This window comes from Periplaneta americana, chromosome 1, assembly GCF_040183065.1.
Source record: "Periplaneta americana isolate PAMFEO1 chromosome 1, P.americana_PAMFEO1_priV1, whole genome shotgun sequence".
Lineage (NCBI taxonomy): Eukaryota > Metazoa > Arthropoda > Insecta > Blattodea > Blattidae > Periplaneta > Periplaneta americana.
In genome coordinates this window covers 29,242,304-29,265,041 of record NC_091117.1, presented here as the reverse complement: position 1 = coordinate 29,265,041, position 22,738 = coordinate 29,242,304, and the positions used below count along the sequence as shown (strand labels likewise).

The 22,738-nt window shown below is 35.9% G+C and overlaps 1 protein-coding gene across 1 annotated transcript; it reads right to left on the bottom strand.

Moving 5' to 3' along the window:
* LOC138709921 (uncharacterized) lies at positions 1-21,592 on the bottom strand. Its single transcript, XM_069840623.1, has 3 exons — positions 21,500-21,592; positions 6,577-6,795; positions 1-604 (listed from the first exon to the last, which is right to left on the bottom strand). Exons 1-3 carry the CDS (start codon positions 21,590-21,592, stop codon positions 320-322), a joined length of 597 nt encoding a protein of 198 aa, XP_069696724.1. The 3' UTR covers positions 1-319.
* Positions 21,593-22,738: the final 1,146 nt, after the last annotated feature.

Sequence of the window (22,738 nt, the reverse complement as noted above, 5' to 3'; positions counted from 1 at the left end):
GCTCGCCCGTGCCGAGGAGTTGCAGAGCCTCGTTGATCTTGGCGCAGGCTTCTAGAAGGCGCTCAGTCACACTCGGATCACCATCCTGCTGCCGCTGCTGCTGCTGCTGATCCTGTATGGGGCTGGAAGTGAGTGTCGGTGTCTTTGTAGCAGAAGCACAGGCACCACTAAGCTCGTTGATACTGTCAATGCTCCATGTCTTCTGCCGCACTAACTCTGGCCTCCCAGTACTCCCGGCTAACAAGGGGCTGGCTGAACTAGAAGAAAGTCCCTGTACATAAAACAAGCTATAGTCTCAAAGTTCCATCAAGATATTCCGTCACACTCGACCCCAGATACGTGCCTCATTAGAGCCAGCCATTGACGTCATCATATCTTGGGTGTCCATTTGAATATCGTGGAGTGCAGAATCTGTGGAAGTCCGGCGAGGATTTCTGGGCTCAGATGAACCCGTCCAGATCCTCTGCGCGTCTCTTGGGCCAGACTCTGTCCTGCACATGAAGGCGAGCAGCTGGAAGACGACGTCGCGGGTGACGCGATCCATCCCCGGTGTCACCACCGGCAGAAGCGAACTTGCTATCATATGCATTTCTTCCTTCGGCTCCTTAAAGCACAAGCAGACATAATCATAATTAATGTTCAAACGCCAACGTAAAATCTGGTCAGATTTCTAACCTCATTCAATGAATAGGCCTATATTGGATCCATGCAAAAGTTCATTCCGTTTTTTCAGTGACGAAAGCTTTTAATTGAGATGAATAGAAGACAATCAATTAGTATAATATTTTTCTATTATCTACGACTCTCTGCCAACATTGTTGTAGTTTTTCGATTCAGGATCTGAAAAAATCTGATAGTTTGGAGTTAAGGGTTAGGTATAGTTTATAGCAGTAAAATTTTGGAAATATTCAACATTTTTTTTCCTCCATTACTGTATCTTGTAGAATAATGAAAATTAGTATGTGTAAAACACTGTCCTTCTGTTATATAAAAAAAATACACTTTTTTTTTTTTTCAAAATTCGGTTCACTGTGCAGTGATGATGCTTTTCCCACATAACTAAAAAACTATCCAACATTCTGTGATGAATTTTTGTGCATTTATGCATGGCATATCTACAATATGATGCAAGATCACTTCTCTACCTTTGATAGACTGTCTGATAAAAAATAAATTCACTTTAAAAAATGGTCAAATATCAGTATTTTCTTCTAACACAAAATAAAAAAATATATATTATTTATTAAGGAATATAGTTGAAAGAGGATGATATTGTAAACATGAATTTCAGCAATAAAATAAAAGAGAACATGAAAAAGTTAACAAGTTTATGATTTATGAGGAGTTGAATTTTGAAAAAAAAAAAAAAACACACAAACAAATAATTTTTTTTAAATCATAAAAATATTTTTTTTCATATAGCAGAAGGACAGTGTTTCATACATACCAATTTTCATTATGGTACAAGATACTGTATATGGATGGAGGAAAAAAATGTTGAATATTTCCAAAAAATTTACTGCTGCAAGCTATATCTAACCCTTTAAAGAAGTCGCCAAACCAAGTTTGTAAAGATCTTCTTCATGAAAGGATTTCCTGGCTAGAGAAAGGAAAAGGTGGAATTCTGAGGACGCAAGATCGAGAGATGTGGAATCACCTCCAAAATCAAAATATTGGATAGCTGCATTCGTCATGTTAGCGGAGTGCGGGAATGCATTATTGTTTTTGCAGCTGCACTTAATGCAGGCTTCCCCGTCGTTTTTCTTCAATTGCGGCCGCAAGGTATCTGAGTTGTTGGCAATAAATGTGAGTAGTTATGGTTGCATCCCTGAGAAGCAATTCGTAGCAACAGACGCCTTTTTTATCCCATCAGACACCTATCATCTTCTGTGGATGGACACTAACTTCTGTATCAATTATCAATTATTCATTTATTTAAGCTGACAGGATTAAGGCCATAAGGTCTTCTCTTTCATCCTATCAGATAGCACACATAAATACAAAAAAACAAAATGGAGTGTTGTGTCTTGAAACAACAGAACTATTTTCTTGCAGTCCTTCTTCCGATGATATTCTCTCCGTATTCGGCACACACAAATGTTTCGAAATGCCTTAGCTCCTATCAAACAGAAGAATATGTCGAAAGTTTCCTCCTTAACTTGATACTCCATCTTCTTTAGCCGACAAATCGTAAAACATTTCTTCAAATCCGCAAAATTGAAGACGTATTTACAAGCACAACATTTCAAATAATAAAATGACCAGGGAGCGAAACTTGTTGTCCGATAAAACAGGTTTGCTGTTCCTTGACTATAGATACGGGTTTGTTTATTTGCGCGTGAGTAGTCATGGTCAGCGGTGAAGAGGAATAGGCAGAGACCACAGATTTCCGCATTATGACATGAAGCGTAGAATGAACAGCTATAGTAATTTCTCTATAAGAAAAATCCTAATGTAAACAGAAGCACGTTGCTGTCATACCCGTGATTGGCTCCCAGTCGAAACACTCACATGACGCAGGACAATATAGTTCGTATTTGGAAACCATAATCTTGTATTATTTGAAAATAAAAAATTGAATTCTAGTTGTTAAATACAATGAAACATTTAACTTCACTCATGTGTAAAACGCTATGTAAAAGAAAAGCTACTTTTATATTTTGTTATGTACTATGAACGCGGATGAATACCAACAGTAATACCGAGGTAGTCTGTTCTTGTAACAAGCTGGCGTCACGTAAGCTGGCAGTTGTTCACGTAAGCACATGGTACTGAAGTATGGCTTCTGTATCCTCAATTGTCCATTGTGAAGACATAAGACTTAAAAATAATTTAATTGTAGTAATTATAAAGTAAATGTTTCCTAAGCAAACGAATGCATAGTAGTGAGGTTAGGTCTACTTGACAAGTAACGGGAAATGCTTAACATGAAACAGAATGTACAACAATAGGCGGGAACATGTACTGAGAATCTATGGCGCCAAACAGCGGCCAATGAAGCCTCACTTCAGTCACGTGCTATTGTTTACATCAGGATTTTTTTTACAGCGAAAATATTATAGAATAAATTTCTAATAATGTAGGGAAGTCAGAAGGTAAATTAATTAACCTTTTCAGTTCGGACTTAAAGACTGAAATATAAAAATTATTTAAGCATGTCAGTAAGCTAGTGATTCAGAAAATTGAAAAATACGAGTTACATGATTCGTATTCATTGTTTGTAAATTTAAATTAATTATTCAATTCAGCAAACATTGTACAGATAAATGTTGATAATGTTAATGCACTCACAGAAAGGGTTAAAACAATGCGTTACTTCAAGGATATAAAAAGTACTGATAACTGATTGCAGTGTAGCATTTCTCACTTTGAATTAAATAGTTTTGAAATAATCATCCAACACTTTCAATTTAAAGTTGACGTGATTGAGGCATTACGAGGTCTCATGTTTTAATTATCCTAAATTTACACCTGCTGTGCTGAAATGTGTCTGGGTTCCTTATACATATGTTGAATAAATTGATGTATGAAACCGTTTTTTATCATTATTTTGACGCCTAATGCTTAACGTAAAAATCGCTTTCCAATTTATACGAAAATATTTCGATTATCTTACAACTAATCAGTGATAAAACGAGAAATATATCACGATTTTTTTAATTAATACAGAATTCTGTGGTCCCTAGCCCATGATATGTATTACTCGTAATAATGTTATTCTGAGTTTACATCAAATACAAAGAATCTTTAATGGAAATAGATTTGTATTATGTACTGTACTCCAACCACGAGAAAGTCTCTGGGGAATGAGAGGCAGCGAGGTGCTGCTGTGAATGAATGTTGACGTCATAAGATGTCATAAGGTCACACACGTGGGTATTCATACCTCTATTTGCTAACTCTCACAGCACAAACAATAACACTGATACACACATATTTAATACTACCCTAGTTACAAAATTAGATCACGGTTAATCTTCTGGTTTTTTAATCCCTCCTTACAGGAAATAAAATATGCAGGAAAGCGCATGGTTTTTAAACTGACGTTATAACGATAATATTATCTATCTACTTCGCTCCAACAGATGACGCAATAGTAAGCACATTCCTTTCACGGTTGATCTCCTGGTCGGAGAACAGTACATTCGTTATAATTTTGTAGTTACGTAAAAAGGAAACAAATCAACAGATACTGTGAATGTTAAATAGGTTTCATGGTATTAAATTTAGAATTAGAGGTTATAGCGTAATAAGAATGTTAAAAACCAAACAATTTGCGTAATTAAATAATTCAATACTTTGTTTTCATCTACAGTCATTTGATTGAAACCTATCTGATGAAACATTTTTGTCTACATTCTCCTCTAGAAGTCTCTGCGACAGAGTTTCAAAATCAGGAACTATGTCACTTACTGCCAGTCGTAGTTGATCACGAAGGTATTTGTCTGTCAGTCGTGGTCTAAATTTGGTTTTTACTATTTTCATTGTTGAAAATAATTTTTCACAAACGTAAGTTGTAGCGAACATGGCTTCAACAGAGTAAGCGGAAGAAAGAAGCTTCAGATATTAATTTTTTTGGCAAAGATTTCAAAAGTTCAACATTTGTCCTTACATCTAGCTTTCATTGTAACATCACATTTTAAATCTGAGAGTTTAAATTGAATATCTAACCGCAATATTCGTACATCTGCTGAAAAAGGATCGACGTACAAAGATAATAATAATAATAATAATAATAATAATAATAATAATAATAATAATAATAATAATAATAACACAACCTTTGAGAGCCGTATTCATAGACATTCTTAGTGCGGGCTTCCGGTGGATGATCAGCGAACTAACGTTTTTCGTATTCATAAACCAGTGTTAGCGATATGATATTATATGAATCCCGTACAAGTAACCAGTCGATAGCCGGGGCTAGTTTAACACGCTCGTAGCGCGGGCTAGCGAAATGTCTATGCATAGCACCCTTAATGTTTCATCAGTAACATGTAGTATAGTGTCGTTTTATGTTACACAACCGTTTCCCTCGTAATACTTGTGAATAAATCATACATTTAATATTCTCATCATATTGGCAGCAAAAAAATGCGTCCTCCCATTCTACTTGAAACTTTCGTTTTTGTAGAGGTACATGGTTTCGAGAGAGACATTGCGACGATACGCCACTCGCAGGTCAGAGACAAATACAAATGGAACGGAGTTTGACTCCAGTGAGTGAGAGGGTGGGGTTGGGGGAGGTAGGAAGCAAGAGAAATGCATAGCTATCATTGCGAGCCACAATGTGCTCTCGAGTCACATTTTCGCCACGGCTGGGTTAACTAATCAGAATGAGCTATTCCATCTCAAATCGACCGAAATATAGAGAAAATTGACCTTACAATTTCTAAATACAATAAAACTTTTTTGTACGTAGAGAACTGTGATACAACGTTTTGTGCAAAGTTTGAGGCATCAGAACTTCATAGTGTTTAAATTAAAAATATTTAAATTTATCGTATTTTTATAAAATTTGCAACTTTAAACTGTTGTAGCTCCGAAACCCTTTCACCCAATGATCAAAATCATGGTTTATTTTGATGCTGAGAAATTAAAGTTTATATTGACATGTAAACAGTTTTTCTTACTTTTAATGGAAATGGAGAAATGTAGATTTTTCCTCATTAAGACGCCTTTGCCAAGGAAAAAATATTTTAAAAATATATAGTTAGATTCCGCATTGAAAGTACAAATAAACACATATTTTTTTACTGATGGCACGTTGATAAGAAAGTATTGAAAATATCAAATAAAGAAAATAAATAGTACGCGAGTGAACTAACCAGCTGACTGTGAGGCAGGAGCTAGCGGAGGTAAGCAAGGCCAGGAGACATAAACACGTGCTGTGTCGTCTAGCAGTCATGGCTGTGCTAACTTTATCACAGGTTTTCAGAAACACAGGAGTAAAATGACGCCCAACGCTCGCTTATCTTCAGCTCTCGGCCAGTGCGTGCGGTACTGCGCCGTTCAAGTCTAGGCGTGTGAAAATAATCTATTTAATACCCTCGAAACTTATTGCCGTACCACTAACCAAACAATGCCGAATCCCTCTTAATAATGCAATGTTTTTTCTCAATATTTTTTTACATTTTTACAAATTGGCAAGAAGCCTAAAAGTAAATAAAATCAGATTATCTGTCTCTTTGTATACAATAAAAATAAGGATTACTTCTTAACATAACCTACCAAATGTCAGCTTCAAAATGAGCTCTCGTTCAATGTTCTGCAGTAAATGGTTCCAGAGTTCTGAGCGCTGAAAGAGGCTTGTTTTTATAAAATACGCTAAATTTGTCGCTCAATAATACGAAAACCGTTTGACCTTCGATAGTATATTTTTGAAAATGCACTCTCCTCAGCACCTTGTATAAATAGGGAAAAAAATAGAGTATAAAAAATGCGAGGTTTTTTACTGATCGATTTCATATGGAATAGTCCGAATGTAGCATTTTACATTGTCAATGTTACATTTACATGCAGAAGATGCATAGAACATAGCCTAGTAAGAACTTGAAACACATCAAGGCGTCTCACCTGTTTAACAACACAGCCCTCGCTTTCAGACGGGGCAGCGGACTTCAAAACGGCTTGCAGCCCGGACTGAGCGCAAGTAATGGTGACTGTGTAAGGCGCATGAGCTCCCTGCCCAGAGACCCCAGCGAAGATGTTCAGCGAGTCCAACTCATATCCGATGGCCTGAAGTAGTCGTACCAGCAGCGGAAGTTCTGGAGCTCGCAGTTCTGACCCTGGCAGCTGGAGCACAGAGAGCGTTTAAACGTGATTGTTCAACAATTTCACTCTTCTGTAGCACGCAACTCTGAAACCTCCAACTTGCATTTTATAAGTTCTACTGTGCGGGAATCTGTGACAGGTTAGTTAGGTTAGTTTAGGCTTTTGATATGCCTTGCATATACGAATCTCCCACAGGTTAGGTTATGTTAGGTTAGTTTAGGCTTTTAATATGCCTAGCATAAACAAATCTATGACAAGTTAGGTTAGTTTAGGCTTTTGGTATGCCTTGCATATACGAATCTCTGACAGGTTAGGTTAGGTTTGGTTAGATGAGGTTAGGTTACTATAATGATGTACAGAAGTACATTTGATATTTCCATGCAGGAATTCTCCGTTCCACTGATCCTTCATCATAGGTTTGGTTAGGTTAGGTTACTATAATGATGTACAGAAGTACATTTGATATTTCCATGCAGGAATTCTCCGTTCCACTGATCCTTCATCATAGGTTTGGTTAGGTTAGGTTACTATAATGATGTACAGAAGTACATTTGATATTTCCATGCAGGAATTCTCCGTTCCACTGATCCTTCATCATAGGTTTGGTTAGGTTAGGTTACTATAATGATGTACAGAAGTACATTTGATATTCCCATGCAGGAATTCTCCGTCCCACTGATCCTTCATCATAGGTTAGGTTAGGTTACTATAATGATGTACAGAAGTACATTTGATATTTCCATGCAGGAATTCTCCGTTCCACTGATCCTTCATCATAGGTTAGGTTAGGTTAGGTTACTATAATGATGTACATTTGATATTTCCATGCAGGAATTCTCCGTTCCACTGATCCTTCATCATAGGTTAGATTAGGTTAGGTTACTATAATGATGTACAGAAGTACATTTGATATTTCCATGCAGGAATTCTCCGTTCCACTGATCCTTCATCATAGGTTAGGTTAGGTTAGGTTAGGTTACTATAATGATGTACATTTGATATTTCCATGCAGGAATTCTCCGTTCCACTGATCCTTCATCATAGGTTTGGTTCAGGGGCGGATGCAAAGGGGGGGATTAAGGGGATATATCCCCTCCCGAAATTTTGAGAAAAATACGAAACAAGAAACAAGAATAATATTAATTTTAATTCGTGAATGTACATAGGGATTAGAGAATTTTCCACGTAAATTCTCTTTGCTAAAATGTTAAATTCCAAGAACTGCAGGAAGCCAAACTCAGCGTTCTTACTTCAAGACTGAGAGTCATGAAGAGTATTTTAGGCTTTTAATATTCCTTCTCTTCTTAGACTATTTCATTAGTCAGCTCAAGGACAGGTTTTTAAATCATGAGGGAATCCTAAAGTCCATACAAACTTTGCTGCCTAAAAACATAGTCCGAGCATCAGATGAAGATTTAGAAACTGCTGTTGAGGCTATAGTAAATCAGTGGCCCAATGATGTTGATCATCACCAGAGTCTTTCTTCAATGAATTGAGGATGCGGAGAAGAAATTTCCTTGATCAGAAAAATCTTCACCTAATACCTACTGATTTTATATCATCTTTGAACAGGTGCAATAAAATTATTTTTCCCTGCACTCGCAAGGCGCTGAAACTTTTCTGCACATTGCCTGTAACTACAGCAACACCAGAACGGTCGTTCTCAACTTTGCGGTATTTGAAGACTTACTTGAGGAGCACGACGGGAGCAGACAGATTAAATGGACTGGCCTTGATGTATATACATAAAAATGTAGAAATAAAAGCTCATGAAGTACTGGATGAAATGTCTAAGAAGCCTCGTCGCCTTCTTCTGTAAATGTCATTCTCTCATTGTTTTTGTATTGCAGTCATTGTAAATGTTAAAATAAAAAAATTATGGTTTATTTAACAATGCTCGCAATTGCCGAGGTTATATCAGCATCGCCAATGTGCCGGAATTTTTTCCCTCAGGACTTCTTTTACATGCCAGTAAATCGACTGATATGAGGCCTGTCGCATTTAAACACACTTAAATGCCATCGAGCTGGGTTGGGGTAGAACCCGCAACTTCGAGCACAGAAGGCTATACCAACTACGCTACTCAGGCCAACTTGTAAATGTTTGTGACTCGGAAACAAATTGCGAATATATAAACTTATTTCTCATTACTCCATTTTTACTATCTCCTCAAATCCCTCCTCGAAAAAAAATCCTGCGTCCGCCCCTGGTTTGGTTAGTTTAGTTTAGTTTAGTATTTCTAGTATGTACGAATCTATGACAGATTAGATTAGTTCAGGCTTTTGGTATGCCTTGCATATACCGGTACTAAGTAAAATGTGCAGTTCGCGTTCATTTTTAAGTGCTATGCCTCTTTATTTCTCATGTTAAATAATCACTTTTAGGTTACCTACACCTATAAATTCTTTCCAATTTTTATCTATCTATCTATCTATCTATCTATCTATCTATCTATCTATCTATCTATCTATCTATCTATCTATCTATCTATCTATCTATCTATCTATCTATCTATCTATCTATCTATCTATCTATCTATCTATCTATCTATCTATCTATCTATCTATCTATCTATCTATCTATCTATCTATCTATCTATCTATCTATCTATCTATCTATCTATCTATCTATCTATCTATCTATCTATCTATCTATCTATCTATCTATCTATCTATCTATCTATCTATCTATCTATCTATCTATCTATCTATCTATCTATCTATCTATCTATCTATCTATCTATCTATCTATCTATCTATCTATGTCTGTATATTTTGGTGTCGTTAAGGCCATTAGGCCTTCTCTTCCACTTACTTACAAATGGCTTTTAAGGAACTTGCAGTTTCATTACCGCCCTCACATAAGCCCGCCATTGGTCCCTATCCTGTCCAAGATTAATCCAGTCTCTATCATCATATCCCGCCTCCTTCAAATTCATTTTAATATTATCTTCCAATCTACGTCTCGGCTTCCCAACTAAAACTCTATATGCATTTCTGGATTCGCCCATACGTGCTACATGCCCTGCCCATCTCAAACGTCTAGATTTAATGTTCCTAATTATGTCAGGTGAAGAATATAATGCGTGCAGTTCTGCGGGTGAATGTAGAGTATCCAACGCCCACTGAACGAATATTTCACTTTTATCACTGCCAATGTTGCGCTATAATCGTATATGCAAGGTAGGCTATAACAAAAACCTAAACTAACCAAACCTAACCTGTCAAAGAAGCAACTAATTATACTAAATATGTGTAAAATTGGCCTATGTCTCTATAGTGGGCGGGACATAACATTGACCAAAATCTATTCCTATCCATTGGACAATCTAAGTAATGGGGGCATTTAATACAAGCAATCAGGGATGCTAAAGCGATAAATTTTTGCTATAAATATGTATATCGATTTTTAAAGTAACATGTTACTTTCTCCTTGTATTTCATAATGTTTGTAGATTATATAACAATACTGTATGAACTGCAAAGTTATTTAGCGCACAGAGAGTAGAAATGTTGATAGAGATATACTAATTGGAGAGATGAGACCAAGATTGGAGTCCTAAATTACTTGATGTTCATGTTACAGCCGGAAAACCCCTCGAAACAAATGAACTCGGCTGAAGTTGAACCGTAACGTACGCCCAAATTACGTAGCTTAATATGCTGTATGAACACATGTTGAAAAGTATAAGAAAATACGAACATGTGTAGTTAAATTGAACATAAATAAACACTTAGTAGAATTCACTTTGAAGATACAAACCATCAGGTTTCCACCGCAATATATCGCTCTTAGTCAGAAATAATTCGACAAATACGCATACATAAAATAAATCAATACTTATAAATTAAATATCAAGAAAAGTTATCATAAACAATAGCAAATTAATGCTACTTTATGTAATACAATGATACAATCACTACAAACCTCGCTAGCAGGTGCACATACTTTATCGAAACACCTCACAACCCAATTAAAAAATTCAGACCTAGCTTGTGTATAAGAATCTGAATTAGGATCCATTTTATATGACGAAAATCATAAACAAAACTCGGAGGAAACGAAAGAACAATCAACCGTAGTGCACTGCTAATAGAGACAAAACTGGATACCACACTTGACAGTTTCAAGTATTCGTACGAATCGATATATCTCGATTTGATTCTTTGCTTGATCAGTTATTTCACGTTGCAATGTTTCGAATCAAAAGATCTGCCTGTTCTATATAAGTGAAAACGTCTTATACTCTGTCAAACGCCAGTGAAGTCGTGGCGAAACTTGGAACTTCAATGCTAATGTCAACCTACAACAGCCTAGAACACACTACTTCCCTTTCAGTTGGCCAGTTCCCTCTATTAGCAATAAGACTAATAAAGTTATTCATGAACAAGGTCTACTAATCGATATGAATATCGTACTCGAAGACAAAATTCTACTTTCCCATTAATTGAGCCTAAATGTCATACAAGTGCAGCTCTTAAACATGGTGCTAGTTTCGGCCAAGAGTTTATAATAAAATTACAAACCATTTTCCAAATTTGAAATATTTTTAAATTGAAGATTTTAAAAAAGAAATTTATAAAATTATTCATGATATATAATATAAACAAATGTGTGTATTTTCTTACCCTTTATTTCTGTCGACTATATTCATGTTTTTATTGAATAGTACTGGCTTCTATCTGATTGTCAGTTTATATTAAATGTGTTTTTTCTCTCTTTTTCTCTTTCTGCTTTTTTTTCTTGTGTATTATTTATTGGTTTCAATTAAGTTGCTGTATTTAGTAAACTGTCCCGCGCCGTGGCGTCGTGGTCTAAGGCATGCCGCCTAGGACTCGCGTTACGGAATGCGCGCTGGTTCGAGTCCTCATGGGGGAAGATATTTTCTCATGAAATTTCGGCCAGTGTATGGGACCGGTGCCCACCCAGCATTGTGATGCATTTGGGGAGCTACGTTAGGTAGCGAAATCCGGTTGCGAATACCTGCTATAAGGGCTGGGGGGATCATCGTGCTAACCACACGATACCTCCACTCTGGTTGGATGATCTTCCACCTCTGCTTCGGCATGTGGACGTGAGACCAGCAGCCGGGTGGTTAGTCTAGGCCCTTCATGGGCTGTAGCGCCAAGGATTATTTAGTAAACTGTCCTTATAAATTTTATGTTATATTACTGGCTAAAACCACACCGTACACGAGTAGTGGCTAAAAACATTTTTGTTTTATAATTTTAATTTGTACTCACTGGCTAGCTAGCTAGTTAAATTAAATTAAATTAGGTCTTCATATCACTTAGAATCTTATAAGCGACGATTACAATAAAAGCATATTAATCATAGACTGAGACAGCCTTTCATTCTTTTGAATTTTAAATTGAAATAACTTAATTGCTATGTATTATATTTTATAATTCAACTGATGAATAATTGTTTAGGTTTGTACATTGAATCATCTGATTGCTATGTACTGTATATTTTTTTGTAGAGCCACCAACGTAGCTCAGTCGGCAGACTCGCTAGCCTGCTGATCCGGAGCTGCGCTCAGGCTTGGGTTAGATCCCCGTTTGGTCTGATTACCTGGTTGGGTTTTTTCCTAGGTTTTCCCCAACCATAAGGAAAATGCCGGGTAATCCATGGCGAATCCTCGGCCTAACCTCGCTTCATCTCACCAAAAAATTGTAATCTTGTACAATTTTGACTTGTTCCACATCTTAAAGCTTCAATGCCAACGTAAGATCTATGGAATACAATAAATGAAATACTTTCGTTGCACCCCAAAGACAACTTACTTACTTAATTACAAATGACTTTTAAGGAACCCGCAGGTTCATTGCCGCTCTCACATAAGCCCGCCATCGGTTCCTAACCTGTGCAAGATTGATCCAATCTCTATCATCATATTCCACCTCCCTCAAATCCAGTTTAATATTATCCTCCCATCTACGTCTCGGCCTCCCCAAAGGTCTTTTTCCCTCCGGCCTCCCAACTAAAACTCTATATGCATTTCTGGATTCGCCCATACGTGCTACATGCCCTGCCCATCTCAAACGTCTGGATTTAATGCCCAAAAGATAACATTTGAACGAATGGAAGAAGAATGTTACTGTACTTTACAAAAGTTGCTTTAAAAATGTTTTCCAAAAGGTTTCATTCTGTGAAAAATTTTTCATAAAATTAGCATTTAAAGAGATATATGAGTTTTAAAACAACAATATGCTTTATATCAGTGCCATCTCAATCAAATACAAATAACAAAACTGTAACCTAAGGGCCATATTCATAGACATTCTTAGCTCGGGCTTCCAATGGATGATCAGAGAACTAACTTTTTCGTATTCATAAGCCAGTGTTAGTGATAAGATATGGTATGATATGATATGATATGATATGATATGATATGATATGATATGATATGATATGATATGATATGATATGATATGATATATGTCCTGTACAAGTAATCAGTCGTTAGCCGGGGCTAGTTTAGCACGCTCGTAGCGGCGGGCTAGCGAAATGTCTATGAATAGCACCCCAAATTTTTCTGGTAATTTTCGGTTAGGTAACATGTGTAATGAACTATCCTCAGACCGAAAATCGCAATTTTGAATTTTTTGTTTGTATGTCTGTCTATCTATGTTTGTTACCATCTCACTCGATAATAACTGAATATATTTCTATGAAAATTAGCAGGCAAAATAAGTTAGATCCTACTAATTAGAAATTTGAAAATAATCGAAGAGCCAAAACACCGGCGTAGTTGAGTCGACTAAGGCGCTTGCCTGTCGATCCGGAGTTGCGTTCGGGCGCGGGTTCGATTCCCGCTTGGGCTGATTACCTGGTTGAGTTTTTTTTTCGAGATTTCCCCCAACCGTAAGGCAAATGTCAGGTAAATTATGGCGAAGACTTGGCCTTATCTCGTCAAATATCTTCTCGCTATCACCAATCCCATCGACGCTAAATAACCTCGTAGTTGATACAGCGTCATTAAACAACCAAGTAAAGAAAAATGAAGAGCAAACGACTTACAACTTATTATAAGCTAATTAGGCCTATTCAGTAAATAATAACAAAGCTCTATTCGAAAATAAAGTAGCTTTAAGTCAATGATATTTATTTGTAACAGTGCAGCGAAGCGCATGGGTATGGCTAGTATAGAGATAAATAAAATGAAGAAATTAGATAAATCCCTCTCGCACGACAAGCACTGAACCGAGTGCCTGACAGATTTGTAGCTGTATACGCCGTCGTTTGTACAATAGCGAAGGATCTAACAAACAAACATTCTCATGGGGGCAGATAAAAAGTTATTTTTTCTCGTTCACCATGTTAATAATGTCAAAACAAGTGCTTATAAAAATTTTTGCCACTGCAGTGCAATTACGAGGGCCGTAAAAATAAGTTTCCTTGGGGATCATTTACAGAAAGAAAACACAATTTCAATGGAACAATTTATTGGAACAAATACAACAATTGTTTAGATATTTTCCAACACATTCCCCACCGAAATTGAGACATTTGTCTCCCGTTCGACAGAGAGGTGCAGATGGTTGCCACACACTGGTTTCGATCCCAGGCGGCAGATTTCTACGACACAGGGACACAAAAGCTGATCCCATGGCATGACAAATGTCTCAATTTCTGTGGAGAATATGTTGAAAAATGTCTCAACAATTGCTGTATCTTTTAGAATACATCTTTCCATGAAATTGTGTTTTCTCTCTGTAAACGGCCCCAGGAAAACTTATTTTTTACGACCCTCGTAATTGCGCTCGAGTGGCTAAAATTTTTATAAGCACTTGTTTTAACACTATTAACATGGTGGAAGAAAAAAGAAACTTTTTTTATCTGCCCCCGAGAGAATATTTGCTTGTACGTTACAACTGCACATCTGATTCAGCAGACGTATTATTCTGACAAGCGTTTTACACGTTGTAAATGTTCTCGCTGCAAGGATTCGCCGCAGGAGAGAAGGTTAAATAATATACGATGCGCCCTCTATGTGCCATAGCTAGTCCAGACCTAGTAATCAAGAAGCAGTTCTTAATTACGCTCCTGCATTAAGTTTTATTGAGCATTACCGTGCTTAATTAAGAAAATAATGAAGGCTGGAAAGAAAGTCATATGGAGGCTGAAGTACTTCCAGGAAAGAGAAAGGATCCTAAGACAATATAGAAAGTTGTATATTAATAAAATTAAATGTTTTATTATTTATATCCGCGGACATATATTTATGACCATGTGCGCGGTATTAATGCATGCGTGAAATGTATGCAAACATACATTCACGGCTTGTTGGACAGAGGCGACGAAGTCAAGCGCTCTGGGGGATACGACTCAAGATATAAAGCAACGTCACTTGAACTTCACGATCACTTACATCCGACTTTAGTAGGTAGAAAACGCAGAATTTGTATTCAGAGTCACACTTAACTTACTCTTTAATCATAACTTAGACAAAAACTAGTAAGATTCAAGATTTGTGAAAACTATACTTACACCTCGCTTAGTGCTATACTTCCCATGAGCAACAACTAAAGAGACATTTGCTTACTACGATAAAGTTAAGTTTAAGGGCTGAAATGAATTTAGAAGATGTAAATTTCCAAGAATTCCTTAAGTATGTGTTGTGCCATATTATTTATTATTTTATATATATGTATATATATTATTTTATTATTTATATCATTTTATTATTTTAAATATTATTTAGTATTTATTACTTTATATATGTATTATATATTATATATACTCGTATATATATTATTTTCAATTCAGGAATCCGCCCCTGAGCACTAGTTCTACTCCTTCAGGGGCGAGCTAAAGTTTTTATGTTTATTTATATTTTATGTTACAATTATTAGCAATATATATATATATATATATATATATATATATATATAATAAATAAATTTGATTCTTTATTCACTTACTTGGAGTGGCCCTCTGAGTAAACCCTCACCACAATTATGAGGCCTTTGTTCTTCATGGGACACATCGGTTAGGTCATTCATTCGTTCTCAAGTTATGCCTATACAAACATAACTTCAATCATATCTCCAGATTCGCCAGTTTATTCCGAATCTGTGTAGCTAAGAAGAGCATTTAAATATGCTCACTACTGTTACTGTTATTATTATTATCATTACCATTATTATTATTATTATTATTATTATTATTATTATTATTATTATTACTATTATCATCATTATCATTATCAACATCTGAAAATCAATGACGAAGGAAGATTTGATTTTTTTTTAAATCAGTTAAGGTGTTTAATGTGTACGTACATAACATAAAAAGGTTTAAAAAACAATTACCTACAATAGACTATGATTCCTTCACCTTAGAATAAAAATCACTTACTGTACAACAATCTTATATTAATATAGACTATTTTATTGACATAAGGGAACGATTATAATTCAATTTTCATGTAAAAATATTATCAGTACAGTAGACTCTTGCTAATCCTCCCATTCCTTGCACAGAGGAGTGCCGGATTACTGATTGACTGAGTGACTGAATGACTGACATACTGAATCACTGACTGAGTCGGTGATTGACTGAGAGACTGACGGATTGAATCGTTGACTGAGTGGCTGACTGAATGACTGACATATTGAATCACTGACTGATTCGGTGATTGACTGAGAGACTGGCGAATTGAATCATTGACTGAGTGACTGACATACTGAATCACTGAATGAGTCGGTGATGGACTGAGACACTGACGAATGGAATCATTGACTGAGTGACTGAAATACTGAACCACTGACTGATTCGGTGATTGACTGAGAGACTGACGGATTGAATCATTGATTGAGTGACTGACATACTGAATACTGAATGAGTCAGTGATTGACTGAGAGATTGACGGATTGAATCATTGACTGAATGACTGACATACTGAATACTGAATGAGTCAGTGATTGACTGAGAGACTGACGGATTGAATCATTGACTGAATGACTGACATACTGAATACTGAATGAGTCAGTGATTGACTGAGAGACTGACGGATTGAATCATTGACTGAATGACTGACATACTGAATACTGAATGAGTCGGTGATTGACTGAGAGACTGACGGATTGAATCATTGACTGAATGACTGACATACTGAATCACTGAATGAGTCGGTGATTGACTGAGAGACTGACGGATTGAATCATTGACTGAATGACTGACATACTGAATCACTGAATGAGTCGGTGATTGACTGAGAGACTGACGGATTGAATCATTGACTGAATGACTGACATACTGAATCACTGAATGAGTCGGTGATTGACTGAGATACTGACGGATTGAATCATTGACTGAATGACTGACATACTGAATACTGAATGAGTCAGTGATTGACTGAGAGATTGACGGATTGAATTATTGACTGAGTGACTGACATACTGAATCACTGAATGAGTCGGTGATTGACTGAGAGACTGACGAATTGAATCATTGACTTAGTGACTGAAATACTGAATCAATGACTGAGTCGGTGGTTGACTGAGAGACTGACGAATTGAATCATTGAGTGATTCTGATTTAATAAGCTGGGTGATTGGCTGAGAAACTGAGTAGTTGAAGTGAGTTACTTATTGATTGGCTGACTAATGGTTGAGTGGATAGAAGAATAAAGAACAAGGAGCCACAAAGAAAGAGAGAGAAGAAAAGAAAGAAAACATGAAGTCCACTGACTATAGTTATCGGTGACTGATTTTTCCTTATGCAAGAATTAATGGAAGTTATGCCTTTTAGCTTCAACGAGTTTCTTTCGAGTTGGGGTCAAAGCAAATCAGCCACAGGAAGCCTTCACTGAACTTAATTAAAAGTAAACTTTTCGCATGCAATATTCCACTTATTATTATATACTTTGACGTAGGCGGTGAAGTGTACAATATGCTTACTGAATGTGTAACAAGTCAGTTATCTAGATTTCATAGTGAGTTCTTTAGAAAGCAAATTTTTCTTCTTGGACATGGACATCAGACATATGATTGCGCATGCTGACGGCATCGCATTAAGCAAACCTGTTTTCTTTAAAAGTTGACACATCACTTTCTTGGAGTAAGAAACATCTCGGACTTAATTAGCACAGAGTTTATCATAGGGTGTATCTAAATTCCCATTACACACTTTGAGGGCTTGTAATGGGGACCGAGAATGTTACTCTTCCCCCGCTACAAGCAAAATACCACCACTATCTATGTTAGTAGATAAGTCTTTTTATTTACAATTCTGTTATACAGTATATTTTCTCAGAATTATATTTCCTAACAATAATAAAAATGCGGCTTTTCATTGTTATAATATTCCTCATAGCTATTAGGGAAGAAAAAGTATCAACAGAGATTATGTGTCGGGCTTTCCCCTGTTTCTGTACTCGCAGTTTTTTTTTTCTCTTAGGAAGGTCATTGGATAAGCCAATTGCATGAGTATATTTGTAAGTGGTAACCTCCCCTTTCCCTATTAAACTTCCTTATGGGAAACTGTACTGGTTAAGTTCATTAATACTCAGTCTGCATTATTAGGCCTACTGAGAATCTGCTGACAATTAAATTAATCTTTCCTAGCAAATAAAATTTCACATGAAATTAGGGATACAATAGTCATGAAATAAAAGTTTATAAGTTCCCTTTGCTTTATATTATTTTATGAGGGCTAATGAGTACACAAATAGTCCATTAAATGCTTATATTGATTGTTTAATTGTGTTCTATTTGTTATTATACAGGTCTTTCATTTCAAAACTAATTATTTAAATTGAATTCAATTAAAACAACGTCAATTTAGATATCGAGGGGAAAGTTTGTAACCAGGCTTAATTGCATTTTAGATTTAATCCCCCACCCCCAGCCTCTCCTACTTTGAAATTTCAAATGGCACCCTATATTTTTATACTTAAATATGAAAGATTATTCAATTGTTTATACACCCCATTCATTTCTTTCGCATCTTTTGTTTTCTATCGTCGCCTGACAACCTGTAGTGTTGTTATTGTTGATTAGAGCTGAAAAGAGTAAAGCTACAAAAACTTATTGAGCATTTCATGTAATAGTTGTGTTTGTGTATTAAATTATTTTATGCTCGACCATACCGAAATGTAGTAATTATACACCTGGTAGCAGATCTTTAATGGACCTTGGTAGCCTATAACCTACAGAGTAAACTAAATATTAACCTTGCTTTAACATTGAAATTAAATTAGACATTGAAAAACGAGATGACAAATTGAATTTATTTGAATATTATTTACAATTAACGCTAATTATTATAGTAATAGAACATAACCTTCTGCGATAGTATTGAATTTCCAGCCTCCGTGACTTTTCGCTAATTCTCTTTCGATTGCATATCCGAGAATTATCGATACTTGCGGTTTTATAACGGTAGAAAGCTGACCTGTCATTGGCTGAACAGTTGTAACCTGAGTCGTCATTGGCTGAAAGACCTGACCTTAAATGAGTAGGTGTACTTTAATGACATGCATTAAAGGTCTGCTACCAGGTGTACAATTACTACATTTCGGCATGGTCGAGCATAAAATATAATATAATCTATATAATATAATATAATATAATATAATATAATATAATATAATATAATATAATATAATATAATATAATATAATATAATATAATATAATATAATATAATACAATATAATAACAAATCTGTAGCCAAAATTTTTCCGATAACTTTCGCTTTTCCAAAAATAATTGGTAATAACAATTAAGAAACATGCTAAAGGAATTGTCATTGCACCAAATGAGTGGTCTCTGGATCAAAATGACCGCATTTAATATTTTAAATACAATTTAAATTAAGTAACATATTAAACGATTTATCCTTCTATCAAACACGAATGTTCCCTGGATCAAATGTCCTATTTTAATTATGTAATTACTTTATATTTATTTCTAACGGGTGCAGCGGAGCGCACGGGTACGGCTAGTTTATAAATAAGTTAATATAGTCTATATATTTTTCCAGTTCAATTGATTATATCCAAATCCAAGCCTAGAAACTTTGAGTTTGTGATAAACCCACTCTAGAAACGCCGAGCTGCCGAAGAAACCAATTTGAAATTTACTAGGGTTAATTAACTTAGCTTCTGAAGATGTCTTCGATGAAAAATCAGCCTAGTACTCTCACCAAGTCAAGGAACTCTCGCTACGCGAATGTTTTTAATTTCCTGAAAAACGAACACATCAATTCCTAGTTCCTGAACAGGATAAAATATTAAGAAAGAATAGGTAATGCTTTAAACGATTTTAGACGCAAGGTGCTCATAAAATGTTTGTGGAAGATAAGATACTGCCATGAAATCAGTGTGGCGAAAACAACGAACAGTGCGGTTCGCTGGGAATACACCGGAAAGGAGAAATGGTATCCGGCGTCATAAATCGCATTTGTCGTTTCAAGGTGTTAAGAATACGTTTAGCACCATGCTGCAACGTAAGTATTGCTCTGTAACAAAGGCCGTTTTGAATAATTATTATTAAGCTCGTAGAAAAGAGCTCAGTTCATGCACCATAAAGGCAATTCATATTCAATTAGATTTGTTTCATTTCCATAGACGTTTGTAAAATGTATGCTGCTCTAATCCGTTTACACTTAAGCTGCAGATGAATCCCTACATATTCCTTAAATCAGTGGTATTCAATCTATGGTACGCGTACCTTCAGAAGTACAGGGGTTGTCTCCAGGGATACACAGACGATGTATGTAAAAATAGTAACATATTTATTTTATTGTACTTCTTTATAATTATCGCAATTTACATATTTTCTTTCACAATATCAACTCATATTTTTCCAAGCTTCAATGACATGTAACATAGTGCATTATTATTATTCATAAATAATTAATAATAATAATAATAATAATAATAATAATAATAATAATAATAATAATAATAATAATAATAATAATAAAGATTAAAAATACCGACATGATGGCCGGCAGCTTTCTGCTCTCCATTCATTCATTCATTCATTCATTCATTCATTCATAGTGTTCTGCCCAAGGACAGGTCTTTCACTGCAAATCCAGCATTCTCCAGTCTTTCCTATTTTCTGCCTTCCTCCTAGTCTAGTTATTATTATTATTGATATTGTTGTTATTATTGTAATTATATAATAATAATAATAATAATAATAATAATAATAATAATAATAATAATAATAATCTCTTAATCTCCGCAAATGATCCATATATTTTAATGTCGCCTATCATCTGATATCTTCTTCTGCCCCGAACTCTTCTCCCGTTCACCATTTCTTCCAGTACATCCTCCAGAGGGGAGTTTCTTCTCAGCCAGTGACCCAGCCAATTCCTTTTTTTCTTCCTGATCAGTTTCAGCATATATATTCATTTATATATATTCCACTTTAATAGGCATTCCAAAACGGTTTTGGTTCATAACTTTCGACGAGGCGTTTCCGAACCGGGATTTCATATATCAAATTGATACTTCTGTCCTTCTCCATCATCTCTGAAAGTTCGTAACAACATACGAGAACACCCTATATTTTTATGCATCTTATCTACGCTTTTCACTATCCGCAAAAAAAAAAAAAAAAATTAAAAATTATCTACAATTATCTACTCCGGTGTGTAAAATTGCTCACCCCTTTCGTCTGCTATGAGTTGCAACACGCAAAATGCGATCTTGCAAACATCTCGGCGTGCCATCTGCACGCCATGTTTATTCGCTATCTCACCTCTAAGTTTCGACATGCCCCAGAAAGCTCTGTCAGATACGTGATAAGCTTTGAATCCTCGACGCGACGCAATGTCCTGTCATGGCCATGCATACTGCCCCACTAGCACTCGGCTGTGAAGGATCCACTCACATCTAGAGCGAGGCTACGACCTGGAAATAAAGCCCGCACAAACATTTTCACCAGAGGAACCAAATATTTAAGCCACTACATCTTAAAATGATTGGAAAAGAATTTCCGTGTCAGGCTCAAAGTCACGAAAATCGTGTCTTCCATCTTACTGCAAACGTTGTTAGAAAATGCTCAAGCGTGGAATAAGGCGTGATGTCAGCAAGGCAAAACTATCTGCTCTTTTACGATATTCAACGTGAAGCAATACTTTTCTTTCTCCGAGCTGTGATGCAGGGATGTGGTTCACAATGAACGAGAACGGATTTTTTAAAAATAAATGTATTTAAATATGAGCATTCACAATTAACGAGAAGCTTGACGGAGCCCGGGAACGGGAACGGAGAGTTGACCAAGTTTTAACTTTGCCGTTCTCGTTTCCGATCACAGCCTACTAGATTCATTCTGTTGTTATCGAAAAGCTATTTGGTCGTCGTATATTTTGTAACAAGGAGGCCGTGACATAATATCTAGTTCATTCAATGCTTGTAACTAACGCAGAAATTCAGTAGAATCACTTTTCATATAAGCTACGTGTATATGTGACCAGACTACCATATAAATTGAATTCTTAAATATTCCGTGCAGGGCCTCCATGTATGGGGGTTTGGCGTCAGGCTGGCAACCTGGCCCTATAAAAAAATCTTCCCGCTACGTACTTCACTAATAATCTATCTTAGGAGAAGTCTTCAAAAAACAAGACAGGATAAAATTAGAAATGAACTCCTTTGGAAAGAAATGAACGTCACCACATCTGTTGTTAAGATAATAGAAAACCAAATTTTGAAATGGTATGGACATATACAAAGAACGGGCAACGAAAGATGGTCAAAAAATATATATATATATATATATCAATGGTCACCCCCAGGAAAAAATAAACGTGGTAGACCAAAATTGAAATGGAAAACCCATGTCAGAGCACAGGAATTTGGAAGGAGGACATTAGAACTATATATATATATATATATATATATATATATATATATATATATATATATATGGAAACTGAAGACGGCGAACCTATAAGTGGGAAAAAGCCGAAGAAGAAGAAGAAATATTCCGGTTCTT

Excerpts from the sequence above, each read along its gene's own strand:
- LOC138709921 (XM_069840623.1), bottom strand. The coding sequence starts at position 21,592 with ATGCATGGCCATGACAGGACATTGCGTCGCGTCGAGGATTCAAAGCTT. Across the intron at positions 6,796-21,499 it reads GGGCATGTCGAAACTTAGAG|CTGCCAGGGTCAGAACTGCG; the intron begins GTGAGATAGCGA and ends TCTGTGCTCCAG. Across the intron at positions 605-6,576 it reads AGGGCTGTGTTGTTAAACAG|GAGCCGAAGGAAGAAATGCA; the intron begins GTGAGACGCCTT and ends TTGTGCTTTAAG.